The 16911-nt window shown below is 47.2% G+C and overlaps 2 protein-coding genes across 3 annotated transcripts in view; one reads left to right on the forward strand and one right to left on the reverse strand.

Annotated features, from left to right (window-relative positions):
- LOC126560212 (protein gurken-like) overlaps nt 1-16911 on the reverse strand; it is a 473091-nt gene that overhangs the window by 316796 nt on the left and 139384 nt on the right. The gene's annotated exons all lie outside the window — the stretch shown is intronic.
- Nucleotides 2974-15952, forward strand: LOC126562314 (dentin sialophosphoprotein). Its single transcript, XM_050218777.1, has 8 exons — nt 2974-3144; nt 6131-6235; nt 9053-9517; nt 11587-11798; nt 11881-11950; nt 12889-13026; nt 15536-15706; nt 15812-15952. Exons 1-8 carry the CDS (start codon nt 2989-2991, stop codon nt 15875-15877), a joined length of 1383 nt encoding a protein of 460 aa, XP_050074734.1. The 5' UTR covers nt 2974-2988; the 3' UTR covers nt 15878-15952.

Below are 16911 nucleotides of genomic sequence, written 5' to 3' on the forward strand. Positions count from 1 at the left end.
AGGAAGCTGGAAGATCTTTGGTGACTTTGGTGGCTGACTTCCGGCGATCACGGTGACATTCATTTTCATTTATCAAGTTACATTCCGGGAGAGAGAGAGAGAGGAAAAAAGAAGAAAACACACACAGCAACGAGAAGCAGGAAAAAGGGTAACAATGGTGTCACACACACACACACAAGCACGGCGGGTCAACAAATCATTCAAACACGCTTACCGATCGATTGAGTAATCGAGCAGCAGATACCAGCGAAAAGGTTCGACGCGTTGCACGGACGAACGAGCGCACTCGAACCAACCGTTTGGAGCGGATTAGATTCGGCACCTTCAGCAAGACTTAGGGTGGAGAGAGTAAGGGGAGGGGGGGGAGCGGGAGGAAGGTGTGAGGAAATGTACAGGGAGGGAAGGCTGTAACACTCCTACTTGCGGTGAAACAGAAAGTGAAGCTTTTAACTTTCCTTCGAGCGAGCACGCTCGGCTGTGGTAGTAGTGAATTTTTAATACAGGCTCGGGGTTCGTTTCCTACCGCTAGCGTATAACAAAATCTTTCCTAAAACAAGCTTCGAATGAAGCTTTTAATTTGCTTTGCGTATCGAAGGGAGTGAGGTTTTTTTTTTTGGGTGGTTCGAAAATCGATGTGACCTCTAAACGATTTTAGCACCTTCGCCTTCTTTTGCGTGTGCGATTACGTCTGTACGAGGTAATTCACACATAACGCTGGAAGGGGGTAGCAAAAGCAACCAAATAAAAATCGTTCATAATAATAATGGCATGATAACGTTTCACTGCTAAATCATAAAGCCGCCTGTGACACAATTGAAGCTTAGCCAGGGAAGAAAAAGTATGGTTTCGTACACTCCATCAATATCCCTTTATTCGCTTGGAAGTGAATGGGCGGCAGGGGGGAGGGCGTCCGTACAAAATGACACCTTATTTGCCTTGAGCACAAAAATCGAAAACCAAAACAAAGCTCGTCGTCGCCCCAAAAGGGTACACCGTTGCTTTCACTTGGTAACCTTTTTGCGACCCGATTGGTACCACCAGTCGGAAAGAGAGAAGGAAGTGCAAAACAAGGAAGGAGGGCAGGGAGGGATTAATAGCATAAAAGCACTTCGTACCACATATACATACACTGGGTACAGTCAGGCGTTGGCAAACTGCAGTGGAGATCATATGGCTGCCCGATTACTCATTACCGAATGTGTTTGAGTATTGAAACGCGAGCGTGTGTGTGTGTGTGAGGGTAGAAGGGACATATTGGTGAAGGACTTTCACTAGGTCCTCTAGACAGCGTTGTGAACGTAGATTATGACGGTATGATGGGATTGCATAACCATTTCCTGCAGTGGGAGACGACAGACAAAATTATTTTGGTTTGTTGTTCTTATTTGATTAATGAAAGCTCTATGATAGCTTTTATTTGTTTGTATTATTTATCCGAAACGTTCCAATAAGTTGAAAAAACAAAATTGTACTATTAAAAATACGTTTTTAATCAAAATAATTAAAACACAAATCAAAAATACTTCACTTTCAATAAAAGAAACAAAAGACTTCGACGCTCGCATACGGGAGAACAAGCGACGAACCCTGCGGCATGTATTTTCCTGAACGATTTTTTGTTCGTTTTTTCGGTTTTGATGGTAAGCACCATCACCATTTTAGTGCGTGTTTGTGTGTAATACTCGATTGTACATTGTACTCACCTTTTACTGCGAAACCCCTGAAAAGGATTTCTCGGAAATCCTTGAAACGGTACCGTTTCCTTTCTAAAAAGGTGACAACCAATCCATGCCCGATTTGGAGGACGCCTACGTCTCCCCGGGGAATTTGCTTTGTTCTTCAGCACGTATTTTGTTGCTTTTTTGTTCGATTTCAACCACAACCATACCAGCGAGTCCTTCAGAGCAGTTGCACTGAGGTCGTTGTCGCTGTACCTTATCGCCCGTTTCGAATCCAACTTCCGGGAGTATCGGGATTGGTATCGGGGCGTGCGTTCTCTTTCAATGCCCTACCCGTCCCCCGCTAGCGAATCGCCCTTCCCGTCCCTCGGACACCCTGAGGTGCAGGCAGTTTGGGAAAAACAAACCCGGTTTTGCATCTTTGCGACCCGCACAAGACTGGTTCGCACCGAAACAATGGCATTGAGGAGTGTTTTGGGGCTGACCGCGCCGCGTGCCTATTCACCCTCCCGATTCCGTGGGAGTAAGGCAGAACGAAACATTGAAATAGTATCAAAATATCGATTGATCTTCAAAAAATAATTCGTTGCAAGGAAGAAAAGAGAGCGCGTCTCGGGTACTGTACTACAGAAACGTAACACTTAATCCTTCAGTGTGCGACCCTCACTCGTCAATTAGTGTCGGGCTTTCTTAGCACACGTATGGGTATGTGTGTTTGTGTGCCAGAAAAGTATAATGGTCCCCACGCCCCAAGACCTTTATACATGCGCGACGCGCATGCATAGCAAATGAAATGGCAACAAGGCACGAACTCGAATTTCCAATCGCCGTCATGATTGTTTTGACGTCTTTTTTTATTTTTGTGTATGTGTGTTGTGTCCTACCGCCCAGCAGGTACTACAGATACACGCGATCGCAGCAGGGAGGGAGCATTTTGGTTTTTAGAAAGGAAAAAGGAAAATCGCCACATCCGGAGTGTCCCTTTTACGTGGTGCAAACACACAGCAAAAACAGGGCGTCCTTGTGGCGGTCGACGGCTGGTTTAAAAGGCATTTTGTGTGAGAAGGTACAGCCGCCAGCAGTAGCCAACTGCTGTTGGGGTTGTGGCTTTGAGATCTTGTTTCTGTTTGGTTCTTTAATTTAATAACACTTCAACAACTATTTTTCCACTCGAAAGCGGCATCGATTGACGTCAGCGTATTTATAGCAACGTTCATTAATAGCCTGTTTTTCTTCGCTCTCGATCATCTCTTCCTCTTTCATCTGGCCGACCCAAAATTCTACCATCATCAGCAACAGTAGCAGCACAATGAAGTTCTTACTAGTGACGGCTGTGATATGCAGTGCCCTCGCACTAACGTTAGGCGTACCGGTGCCGGCAGCCAACCCGGACCCAGCCCCGGAACCGGCGGCACAACCAAAGACAGACATCGAGCTGATGAAGATCCCTCTCGACGGCGATAAGGTAAGTGGTGCTCACGGCACGACGTCAAACGCTACAAAAACACAAACTCGACCGACAACGCGTCATGCGCCAAAAGACAAAAATAGGATTAGCAAACGATTGCGTGTGCACGCACGTCCACGCGCGCGCGCGCGCCTTATAGAAAACCCGAAATTATACCCGAAAAGGAAGGACACAACAGCTCTGAAATTGAGCCGGTGAAGGTTGCCGTTTCCAATTTGTGAAATCATCGAGACAAATGCAATTCCAATTATCACAGCATGCAAATCGGGCAGGCTTGCTACACATGTGTGACCACACACAGACACGCATCGTGCGTTCAGAACGATTCAGATTTCCCATTTCCAAAATTGAACACCGCCTTTTGTGCGTTGTGAGGCAGTTGTAATGGTGCGCACACGTGTCCAGGAAGTTAAAATTTTGATTTATGACGGATGCTTCAGTAATCGAACCGCCTTCTTACGGTTACGGTCGCATCACGCGGAAATTAATGGAAGCGTGAAAAGCTGTCAAGGTTTTTCTGCCTGTAGTTCATTTGGTTCTCGATGTAAAAGGCAGCAAAGAAATAGATTGTTAAAAAATTGCATAAAACCAGGCGCTAAGTAACGTAGCGGGGTTCGTTTTTCTTCCTCTTGAAGATGTCTGTTACCGCTTGGAAACGTTCAATATCTTAGCAAACGTGAAACGAATTTTTCATCAATCAACACAATCGAAACCAGACAAGTCCGGCTTGAAGGTAGTGGAGTCGACCAAGTCCTTCACATTTCGAACCCGTGTTACGAGCGGTGAGGTGAAATCTTTCGAATCGCAATCATCCTCCCCTCTCGGGTGGAAGTATGGGTGGGTGGAGAAGAAGAGAATACACACACACACATACACAACGCATTTTGAAGATGTACGCGGTGAGATGTACGCACGTGGCAGCGTTGTTCGTCTAACAATGCTGAGAACTGACCACTCGAGGGGTTAGACACGGGTGCACGCATCAACTCTCCTCGAAGGTCGTGTAGATCTGAGCATCTAATCTTATGATCTCATCGCTGTACAACTCTCAAAACACGGCGTCCGTGTCAAGTGCATATGGATGGGCTACTGCATCAGCTACTAAGTTTAGCAACTATTTCGAGGGTATTGCTAATCTGCGAAGCTAAAAGGACAGGTGAAACGCCTTATTAGTACATCGATTTGAAATTTCGGAAAGGTAAGCAGGTAGTTTGAGACACTTACCGAACGAGCCAGCAGAAGAAGCGAAGGTCAGATACGGCTTTCGATCGGCTGATCCAAATAGTGACATTTGCATGGACTCTCTAGATGGTAACCTTGATGCTGATGGCGTGACTGGTAGCGCCAAATCGAATTTGCTGCCTGCGCTTGCTAAGGTTCAGCTAGAGGGGGCAGAATAGTAGCAGCAGAAGAAGAAACCAATCGATTTTCTATTATTCAAATTGGTTTTGTTGGTGCTGGAACCGTTTTATAAATAGGCAGGCAACCTGCGCGAAGAAAGCGAGAGCGTCAAGAAAAGTTGATGACCCAATCAAACTGCTGTTGTCATCCATCTTATCGCTCTCATAGGCGTTCGTTCACTAAAATACAAGATGACACAGCGAAACTTCGACCACTTGTTGGTGGGTTGTTTGTGCGGGAGATCGGGCAAAAAGATCCTCACGCTCAATATCCTTATCTATCTGCTCTCTCGCTCCTTCTCGCTCTCGATCTCACATTTTATCATCACTTTGAAAAGGTCAATTTGAAGTCGTTGCGTCCTCTGCATGTGTTTGTGACTGTTACAGGCGTTACAGTTCGCCGCCCGTGCATAAGCACTAGTACGTAACGGTGATGCTTCTGTTGTTTTCTTTTCGAGTGTCATCCTTCCACACTACGAAACCTCCCAAACTACCTGATAAGACTAGTAGATTAGCAAAACGGATGGCGCACGAATGTCTAGGGTTCGTAACCAATTTCATAACGCACACAGTGCGCGAGAGAGAGACATATATACATAGCGTAAATAGAAGCAGCAACAAGCGATAAAAGAAAGTAGGACACCATGGGCAGCGTAACATGGGCGATTTTGCTCACGTTGTTTTGGGGCCGTTCCGATGAAAACGAAAGCGAAAAATAAAACCCACCATCATCTTCTCGGTTGCATCCTTTTCATCGTGAGCGTGCGTGATTTTTTTGGGGGAATCGTTTGCTTTGGAACTGTGCCACACCGTAAGAGTCACCCTTTCGCTCTCGCACGGTGTTACCGAGCGGCCAACATGGCGACCTATTTTCTTTCCGGTGTTTATGGTCGGCCATTAGCGGGACCGAGCGTTTGCATACATAATCCACTCAACACCCTGGTGTCGTGTACTCAATCCTGGCCTAGCGCCCCCAAAGCTCACTTTTCCCTCCATCTTGAAGTTTCATCGTTTGACCCTCTCTGTCTTGCTTAACTATTTTTACCTTTGTGTTTGAGTGCTTTGAGGCTGTGCATTTTTGTAAACGGGCAGTCAAAAATCTTCACCCCCCCGGATGAGTGTTTAAATATTCGGTGTCATTTAATCCTTGTCTCTAACGATAATGTCAAGAATCGCCATTGAAGCCTGCATAAGCCTGTCAATAGTGTCAACAACGATTACAAAGGCACCGCGTGTCTGCTTGACAGAGCCTGAAGGGCAAATTAATTACTATTCCAAACAGTCACCCAAGAAAAGGAAAAAAACCGTACTGCCTCGGCAGGAGCGTTTTGGGTTGTGCGTAGCAATTGGCAAAGATGGCCGAGGGTTGAGTTATATCACGCCCAGGCACATTAAAAATCCGTCGCCGTAGTCGGCTGTCAAAAAAAAAAGGAAAAAATACGAAAACGACGAGAAGTTCAACAAGCACTAAGTGTGTGACGGATCGGAATCTCCCGTGCATCGGTGTGAATGATGTAATGTGGTAGTAGCAGTAATCGAAACGTACCAGTGACATATTTCGCCTTCTTTTCGCCCCACTCTAGGAGCTGGACGTTATTACCCTAGTCAACTCGGAGGATCAGAAAATCAACGAACGTAACAAGCGCACGATCGGCATCCTGCGGGAACTCTTCCCAACGATCTCTCAGGTATGATTCTCAAGCACCATTTAGTGACGTACGTACGGAAGAACAGAAAAAAAACAAACCACATCACACATTAAGGTCATCAAGGTAACTTCACCAACGCCACTAGTTAATGAGCTGGACAAAAACAAACACACCTGTCGTAAAGCTGCTGCTCACACACACACAGTCACCCTCTCTCACCGCAAACCAGACGCAAACAATGATTCGTAAAACACAACCTTAAGCAGTACTGCTACACTAGGCGGACTCTTCTTCCACCTCGAAACGTTAAACCTTAAAAAACCCCAAACTCAACTCAAATCATCCCGAGAGCTACTCTCCCTCCAGATCCTCACCATCACCTTTTTTTTCCCTCGCCAAAAATCGATCAAGTACCAGTGGTCAAAGCACGCGCAGCTTCTATTCTACCCCTTTGCCCCCTTTTACCTCATCACACGCTTTTATGATAGTCGTCCCAACGTTCACGGGAAGATGAAGTCAGACATGAAAATTGTTTGTGTCAAGCTAATTTCACCCATTATTAAGCTCGCTCATGAATCGCCGTCACCATCACCCAACAAAGTCACCCACCGCACACACTCATGTTGTCCGGGTCCGTGCTCGCCCTTGTTTACTTGAAGTTCGCCAACATTCGTACTTCTTTCCCCGCCCATCCCTCCCGATATCCTGCCGCACAACATCTTTCCGCACCGCGAACTGCAGACGGGATTGGATTGCTTCCCTGGTTACTTCGTGCACCTGTCTCCCTGTCTGCGCTTCGTAGGATACGCTTCCCCTGATGTTAGTTCAACGTGTGTACAGTAGAACTCGTAATGCTTTGTGTTCGATAGTACCAGAAGAGTTCTGAGATAACTGTCAGTTGCCAGTATTAAGTAGATCTTTAAGCGTAGCTATTACTGTAGGACAACGATATATCTGCGAGATCTAGATGCGTATATAGAATTGCGGAAGAGTACGATCGTGTTTGCCACCCCAATAACTCCAAATCGCCCTACCGTTTCGGTGCACCTTTCTTAGTGTCTATGGTCGCTTTATGATCACATGGTCCTTCCCACTCTCCGGAAGCATCGTCGGTACTAGGTGCTCAACCTCTCGAACATTTGATACGTTGGCGGCGTTCCCAACAACTTCTTCGCTAGAAGAAGGTTGTCTTCCATTCCGGGTTGCAATATAAACCGAAGCCAGCCAACCAGCGTAGGGAAGCGGGTTTGTGCAAGGATTGTGGCAATCGGCACCAGAGGTTCGAGATCAATCTTATTATCGTAGGGTGGGTTTTTCCCATCCCCCCCCCCCCCCCCCCTCCAAACGTTTTTTTTTCTTGGCTTCTCTATGTTGCTCTTTTTGACGTGCCAGGAGTTATAGTTTGCGGTCGCTTGTAAGGGTGATAGAGACCCCGTGCTCTGTCTTCTCCTTCTTCATCTCGCCCCGTAGCGTATTAGTAGTCTTCTTTCGAAGGACAGCAACTTGTACGGGAGTAGTTCCCCGCACGTTGCCGAAAGGAAGGGAGAGTCGCCATAGCCAATCGGATACATGTGGTCAAACACACGCGCTCGCATATGCATACAACCATTCCGGCGTCAACGGGGCGGGCGTTGCAGTAGTAAAACTACTTTCATTTTTAAAGTCCACCAGTCACCCCTCACAGAAAGGGAGAGAGAGAGAGATAGAGAGAGAGAGGCTGCTACAGACACCCGAGCAACCCAGGCGTTTGGGATTTTTTGTGTGCTATGTGCCTGCAGATGGAACCGGCTCGGTCACCCCAGTCGCCAACACTAAGCTCCACCACACCACCGACCAGACCGATCGCTAGACTAGTAGCGGCAGGCTGTGCGGCATATCGTAAGTGGCCCAATTCTCCTGCCCTCGAGTGGGCGCCTTATTTCGCCTGCCTGCGACACAGCGACAGTTGACACAGTTAAAAGCATGCATCAGTAACCAGGCGCACGCAGCGAAGATGATCCGTCACGTCTTCAATCTGAGAAGCCTGATGCCGGCTCAACAACCCTACCAAACCCTGACACACCATTAGTTCATTCATACGCGAGTATCGTGTTCATACCGTTCACCGTCACCATCTCTCATCGACATCGAGCGTCACCGAACAGCCGGCAATCATGAACCTCATCTGTCATCTGCCGAGAGGTTGCGCTCTATATGGGTGGCAACCCTCGTAAGGTAGTAGTATGCATCATCTCGCGACATTCAATCACTCGCCTCGCAAAAGGATACCAAACCATCACCATTTGCGAATATCTCATCTACTCCATACGTCTTCATCCGTTCCAATTCAGTATCCAAGTAAAAAAAAAAAAAAAAAGAAACCTTGACAGTCAGAACTTTACTGCCGGTGTTGCCCTCCAAACCGGTCCCTCTATACGTCCCATGTCTTTCCCAAACTGTTGGTACTTACGACACGCGCTTACGCTTTACTTCTGAACATTTCCGATCTCTTCGGATGTGCCTCTCTTGGAGGATTCTATATTTGGAAGAGATTTTCCTGTACGTATCGCTTACCCTTCTGTCCTTCACTTTTGGGACGTAACCGAAAAACAACCAAAGGCTCAAGGGGATGTACGCCAAACACACACAAGCGACATTTCATTTCTCGTTCGATACATTAGCCCATACTTTGTAGTCAAAACATTCGGAGGTACATTGGCAGATAAGAACCTCGACTCAAAACCGTTACCGATAAGCGCGCGGGATGATGCTACTCCCGTGAAACCTGCATATTGCGAACAAAGTAATAAAGCTCACCCCCCCCCCCCCCTGCCTTCCACACGCCGTCGCCGACCGGGTGCCGCCGAACTATTGTAGATACTGGACCAAAAGATACAGATGATTACGTCCTACCTGTTCCGTACGATCGGTCCGATACTGCTACGGAGCGGGCTCGGGCTGAGCGGTGGTGGTGCGGGCGACAGCAACAACAACCGTGGCTCCAGCTCCGACGACGATGATGATGATTTCGACTTCGACGACGACGACGACAGCGATAAGGACGGCAAGCCGAAGGTGAGCATCTCGCTGCCGACCTTCCCACCGTCGGACGATGACGACGAGAAGGAGGCGACCGCCGCACCGTCACTGCGCCTCGGCGAGGACGAGGACAAGAATGAGGTGCGGAAGCGGGCCACCGTCACGGTGGCGGCCACGGAACCGTCCAACGAACGGATCGATCTGCTCGCGTCCGGACAGTTCGGTGAGGCGAGCACGGGGACACCGGACGGTGTTACGACGACCGCACAGAACCCAACGACCGGTGCTACCGAAACCAATCTGGTATGAGTTGTGGCGGGAGGACACTGGCTTCAAAGACAAACATACAAAAATATGGCAAACTCAGTAAACTGTTTCGTAGACCTTAGACCGAGCGCTGCTCTGGACGCTCGGACGGCTCATCCTTCCTGTCTCTATCTTCTGCCATTCTGTTCCCCTCAAAGCAACCGCCTAACAGTGTTGTTGAGTCTATTGGGAGCCTCTCCGTCTATCTATGTCTATCAACGTGCTCGAAGCTGGCTTTCATCCTGCGTAATGCGTGTAGTTCCGGGTGCTAGTGGTTCTGGTGCTAGAACTACAAAGGGACATCCATCATCCAAAACCTTAAAACCACGATTGCGGCATTCGAGCAAGTCTAGAAAACTAAGCGAATGGATTAGGTGGCCGTAGTATAACGCTCGTATAACTATAGCTAGTAGTGCATCTCTACCGTGTTCATCTATCTTGTGGAGAGAGCGTATCTTTGCTGCTCCTTTTTTTTATTTACTAGACCTTCTCTTTCTCCTATCCCTATTTCTTCATCTCGCTCTCTCTCTCTCTCTCTTTCTCTACGCACGCATATAAAGCAGCGCCATCTTGAATGATAAGAGAATTGATCCATTTTCTAGATTGCGTCTCATCACTCACCCGGACGTGTTACTTCTACTCATTTCCATTTACTATAAGCTCTTAGATCTTATCTCTTTCCCAACTCGCACTGTTTGCCACATTCTCGTATGCATCCCCATCCTTCTTTCTTTCGCTCCACTACTACTACTTCCTCTCTCGCTCTCTCTCTCTCTCTCTCTCTCTCTCTCTCTCTCTCTCGTTCTTTCCGACTCTTCCATCAACATCCATCTGCAGTAGCCCAATGTAGCTCTATTAGAAGTACTCTGTATTAGACTACCGTTTCCGCCATGTTTGCTCCATCTATCACTCGCTGTACTCATACTATCGTTTGGTAGTGTGTTTTTGGTTTTCCGTACCGCTTCCTACACACGCACCTGTCACAAAACATTCATCAAACCCGACGGTAAAGACAGCATGAGTGTGAACCGTACTACGGGGGTGTTGGTTTACGTTCCTGCACAACAAAAAACAAAAACTTCTACTAGCGTATGGTTCTATCCTTCATCATGAGTTGTTGTCCTGTTTATGTCACACATCTCCAACACATTTGCACAATTTGTTTTTGCGCTGATCTTGTTTTATTTTTCTATTTTGGTTTTCCAACCGCCATCTTTATCATTATCCTTCATTACCAATCCTTTATCTCATCCTCTCTCTCTCTCTCTCTCTCTCTCTGGAAACCTCACACATACACTTACATACTCTCTTTCTCTCTGTACTCTTCACGCATTCTTCTTCTGACAACAGTTCATCCTTATTTGACTAATCAGTTTTACGAATCCATGAGTTTCACGAATCCACCTTTCCAAAAACATTCGTAGTATATTAGATTTTGAAGGAGGCCTTTGCTCGGCCATTCCTTAGTAGCGAATTTGATAACTATTACTTAGTAACGGCGAGCTGTTGCAACTCGGCAGCTCGTGCGCATGGTTATAGATGATGATACACTGAGGTAGAAGCGAAAGAGATAAAATACAGATGCTTATTTATATATGTATACATACCGAAGCCTGCTTCCGTTTGTTTTGTTTTCGCATGCAAACATATATAAAAAAAAAACCTGTCAAATGTCCACCATTAACGCCATTCCATCTCTTCATCTCTTCCATCGTATCGTGTGTCGCTGTTCTGTTCTGTTGCGTTATTGCGCGCTGGAACATGGAATCCGCGGGGAATCGTATCGTGCCCACTCCAACTCTAATGCTACACGCTATAAAACCCGAAAAACCCAAAAAAAAACCCTTACCTCTCAAACAAAAAATATGCATCAAAATCAACATTACCAACTCATCGAACTAAACTTCCAAAAACCGTCAACTCATCATCACTCACCATCATCGGGCAAAACTGTACGGCGCCAATCCTTTATACTCCTTGTCCACACACACACACAAATATCAAACAAAACTCGTGTGGGTGTGTGTATGTTGTCGGTGTGTGTGTTTCGCGATGTCGCATCGCAGATCACGACCAACGAGAACGCCAACACGCTCGATACGCTCGATCTGGCCGGTCTGAGCGATACGCTGAACGCGATCCGGGTAGCCCGTGCCACCAGCGAAGAGAAGGCCGCCTCGTCCAACGATCAGAACGCGGCCGAATCGTCCGCCAACAGCTCCAGCCTGGATGAGCTGACGCTTGACTCCGAGGGCAACGATGAGGATCGTAACAAGAGGTAAGGCGAGGGCGCTGTTGGCTATCAATCCCACTGATGTGCTGATGACTTTGTCTCCTGTCTTTTCTATCCGATCCTTCAGATTCCTGTCCTTCGGAGGTAGCAGCGGCGGCGGCGGCGGTTCCGGCAACTTCCTGTTTGATATCATTCGCGTAAGTACCTTCTGATGGTTTACTTTACCCTTTGTCGAACGTTAGAAATGACTTCGTATCTGAGTATTTCCCCGTATCCGTGTGTAACATTGCATCGCTCGACACGCTCCCAGACGCATTCGAAGATGAAGAATAAAACCACACACACATTCCTGGATGTTGGTAGTGCACAGCTGTCAAAATGAATAGCAAATGATGAGATAGTGAGAACAAGTGATATCAAGAGCGATGAAGAATTGGTCAAGACATCAGGAATCGCTGAGAATTCTAGAATCTTTCCAAATTAACGCACTATGTCTCACTGTACATCTCAGTATCTCTCGTTCTTGCACGTAACCTCAACCTGAAAGTTTTACCCACAGCAAGGTTATTCTGACCTCCCTTCCCACCGCATAACTCTAAGGTACCTCAGACTCAGTAAAGAGACAGCAACGAATAGCACGCACATGCCTCGAAGCACTACATAGTATAGTGTATCGCACCACCACCACAACCCCTCATTACTGCTCTCCTCTTACCACTACTACCTATAACTGCGTCTCCTATCACCAATGCCCTCCTGGCATCACCTGTCTATCAGTGGAAGGGGCATCGCGATTTGAAAACTGCTATTTTTAGCAAAGAACTAGAACGTACTGGCTTTATTTTGACTACTCTTATGACTGCAAAAATTCTGCACCACACATACACACATTACACACGCTTGCAAGAGGTAATAGTAAGCTGGCTCTAAAGTCATCGATCCAAGCACACGATCGCGATGATGAGCACGATAGATCGACGATGATGGTAAACGATCGGCGGAGTTGTTTAGGCCTGATACAGAACTAGTACGGTGCCCGTTGAATGGTCCAACAAACAAAAAAACAGTTATAGCAACCAGCAACCCAGCAAAAACTGAAACTGAACGCATCCATACTCGCATATTCCAATACCAGCGGGCAGCGGACCGTGCCGCACGTGCCGCCGGAACCGTGTATCGGGTCGTGGCCGGCACCGAATCGCTGACGACCGACGACAGTAATGACGATGGACATTCCACTTCCTCTTCTGCCACCTCTCATAGCCACTCTCCGGTAATTAGACCCTTGAATTAATACCATCAACAAGAACAAACCAATCCTCTCCCCCCCAAAAAAATGCTCCGTCCCAAACAGAGAAAAACAAACCCCGACCATATGTATCCTCAACCTACCTTCAACAACCTAAACGTACCTCCTTGTCCAAACCCAATTCCTGTAACTACTCCCGACTACTGCTGCTACCACTACTACTACTACTACAACTACAACTACTGCTACTACTACTCCTGGCACCAAAGATCCCTTCACATGTGCCTTTCCTTCTCCTTCGGTATTTGTGCTCACCTTGCATGTGTGTTTCGGTGTTCCCTTCCCGGGGTTTTCCGGTGTTTCCAAGGAACATGACAGTTTCAACTTCCGTTCCGATGTTCTCCAATGTACCTTCACTTCATCACATCACCAACTGTACATAGCCGATGCCATCTTTCATTGCCTCCCCCTTATCCTGTTTGACTTCCAGTTTTGAAGGCCAATGCATACTAACAACTGTTCTGTCACACAACCTTCTGTCAACCTTCTTCATGTAGTAGGTACTATCTTGTGCAACACACATCTTCTTGCTAACTCTGATTCAGAACGCGCGCTATTGAGTAGGTCTTTTTAGTAGTGCAGGGGGGTTGGAGGTGGAGATGCTAGCCGCATTTTAATGGCAAGCTTTCATACTTTCTCTATCTTTCTCTCCCCCCCCCCTCTCTCTCTGTCTATCTCTCTATCTCTCTCTCTCTCTCTGTCTTCTACCCTTACTATCACTCTCTTCTCTCACTCATCACCACAAAAATGCTTCCTCGCACGGCACTCTGTGGAATGATCCTCTGTCATAGTGTTGTCACGGTTGCTTTAATTCTTCCCAATCACCGCACTTAAAGATCACACACACACACGCACACACTCATCAGTCCCTTATTAATGTTATCCTTGCCCCTTATTGGACCATTGGAAAATCCAATCTTTGTTAAATTTGGGAATTAGTGCTTGGGTTACCCTATGCACGAACTCTTGCACCAAAGCTCAGGAACGATCTCTGCTCTTCTCTTTCGTACTAATAATCTAAGCAAAAATTGCTGCTCCATTTTCCGTTTTTCCAGATATCTTACGAGCTCATTACCCTTATAGTTCGAGCACATAATACCCTCTCTGCCTATGCAACCTAGCTCCATTGCTTTCTAATGCCCCGAACTAATATCCATCCCCCAAAACCAACTTCCATCTTCCAAAACATCAGACCCTAACATGTATAAAAACTACATCAAGAGAAGAAAAGAAATGATTTGCTCAACCCTACGCTCCCTCAGAATTCTTTTGGTTCCCTGGCTCCTATCCCCTTCATTATCCTAATCATGTCCGAAACCTTGTCCCGATCCCTTATCCCTTTCTAAACGATGACAAAATGACAGATGATTACGCCCGATGCGCCCAACTCATGTCCCAATGGCGGTGTACCAGACCATCGCTGCTGACCACGAAATCAACTTCAACGTTCAGGACTGCAAACCAATAGAGAAAAACAAAAAACAAGATCAAAACCCGAAACAAAAATAGGTCAAATGCCTAAAGACCCGGCCTGCCTGCCTGCCAGCGCGTTCCAATAGTAACCGGAAATGCGGACGAAACGCATAAAGCGTAGCTAGTAGATATTATTCAATTTTGTTTTAAAATCTTAATGCGCAACATACAGAGATAGATCCGCTGATTTACCCACAACCACACCTCACTTCCATCACATCGATCACCTTGACTCATTAGACTACTGCGGACTCTTAGTATATGCGAACGAGCGCGCACCTCATGTGTGTAATTGTGCGTGTATGTGTGTGTGTGTGTATGTGTACAAATGTGATTGCGTGTGCGTGTATGTGTGTCTTTGTGTGTGCGTGTTAACGTTAACGTGATAACTTCCCTGACCCACTATTATACTTTGGCGGCTACTACTGGCAGCCATTTTATCAAGCATTCAAGCCCTGTTCTTATTAGCCCCGACCAACTGTACATATAATCGTTTGTATCTGTATCGAAGCTTTCGTTTAATAAGTAGTCTCCGTGTTGCTATTATTAACACCACTGCATTCTGCTCTCCTTCAGTCCGCTATCTGTCATGCTCGTTGCGTGCGACACTACCATGTCCATGTACTAGTTTTCTTACTAACTATCTATTTCTTGTGCGCCCCTATCCACCTCTTCCCATACTGCATTGGCACGCTGTGGTTCTCTTCCATTTTTTCTCTCTCTCTCTCTCTCACTACCTATCTTTCTCTTTTTTGTCTTTTACTCTGTGTTTACTACATCTCATCGCTTCATTTGCGTTTACTAGGCGCACCACACCGTCGCCATATTGTATCCTGATAGTAATAACTAGATCTTACATTATCGTTTACCTTTCCCCCTCTCGCTCTCTCTCTCTCTCTTTCTCTCTCTCTCTCTCTCTCTCTCTCTCTCTCTCTCTTACTCTTTCTCGATCTTTCCCACTCCTCCACTTACTCATCCTATCGTTCGGATCACGTTGCAGCTTGTATCGGGCAGCTCGGGCACAGAACAGAGCGACGAGAAGGCCCACTCTCCGGACGATCATGATCTCGGCAAGGGTGACGGCTACACCGAGGGCATCCCCGGACCGGTGACGCGTCTGTTCGTGCTGGCCAACCGCGGTCTCTCCAACCTCATCCAGGATCTGATTCTGGTAAGCATGGCACCCCGTGAGCGCACCCGGTACCCACTGTCACGACACCCTCCTCATCACGGACCCATTCATCTGCAACGATGTTCCCTATCCTTTCTTTTACAGCGAATCGCACAAACCAGTGAACGAGTGGTTAACTTCAAGGCACGTCTAATTACGTCACTCATCTAAGGTGTCTCGGGTAGTCTGTGTATTAGTGGATGGCCGTGTGTGAGCGATGCGTAGGACCATTCCTATGCTCATCTCTCTCCCTCCCTCCAAACACTATACACTATCCTCCCCGACTACCGTGTTCACCAACACACTCCTCCCAACTGCATCCTAGCTCCTTCTTCGTGACCTGATCATCATCATCGCCGGCAATACATCTACCCTTCCTACATGTAGAGTACTATCATCTGACATCCCTACCGACCACAGGGCCTTCCATCTTCCCTTCCACCACCATCACCACCACGGTATCTGTCTACCGGGTCCTGCCTATCCACGCCGTCGTCGTCCCGTGGGGTGGGCCCCCTGATCTGATCTGTATATTCTCCTCAAGCGCATCGCACCTGCAAAGTTGAACCCATCCGTACGTTAACTGTTCCATCGTTGTTGGTAGCAAATAGCTCGTAGCTCGTTTGTCCACAGTTTGTTGTTTTGATCTCCGCACCACCACGTCCAGCAATCCTTTTTTGCAAAAAAAAAAAAAGATGGCACTTTACCTAGTCATCTCAGCTCTGCAAATGTGTGGGCTCTGTGTATTGTCCGTATGTCTGTATCTGTGTATGAATATCTGCAGCCAATGCTCTTTGATGCGAGTAGTCCTGCGATGCCCACGCTACCCACTATAGACATACCCGCTGAGCTGTCCAACGTTACGGCACGCTTCGCGAGCACAGTAACCGACCTGGGGAACGACATCACGAACGTTACACAGCTAGGCGTTGCCGAGCTGCAGAAGGAGCTAAACGTGCTGAAATCGCTGGCAGTTCCGCTCGACACAGGATTTGCAACCGGCTTGAACAGTCTAGTGTCTGGGTTTGGTGAGCCGTCGGCAAAGCCTACAACGGAACCGACGAAGCAGGTCGAGCAGCCGGACAAAGTCAAGCAACAGACAACAACACCACCAACACAGGACGAACCGTCGCCATTTTCTTTGACTTCGATATTTGGTTTTTAGCTTCATAGTTCACTGTAAAAGGAACACAGGAAAACAGGAC

The sequence above is a fragment of the Anopheles maculipalpis genome, chromosome X, assembly GCF_943734695.1.
Source record: "Anopheles maculipalpis chromosome X, idAnoMacuDA_375_x, whole genome shotgun sequence".
NCBI lineage: Eukaryota > Metazoa > Arthropoda > Insecta > Diptera > Culicidae > Anopheles > Anopheles maculipalpis.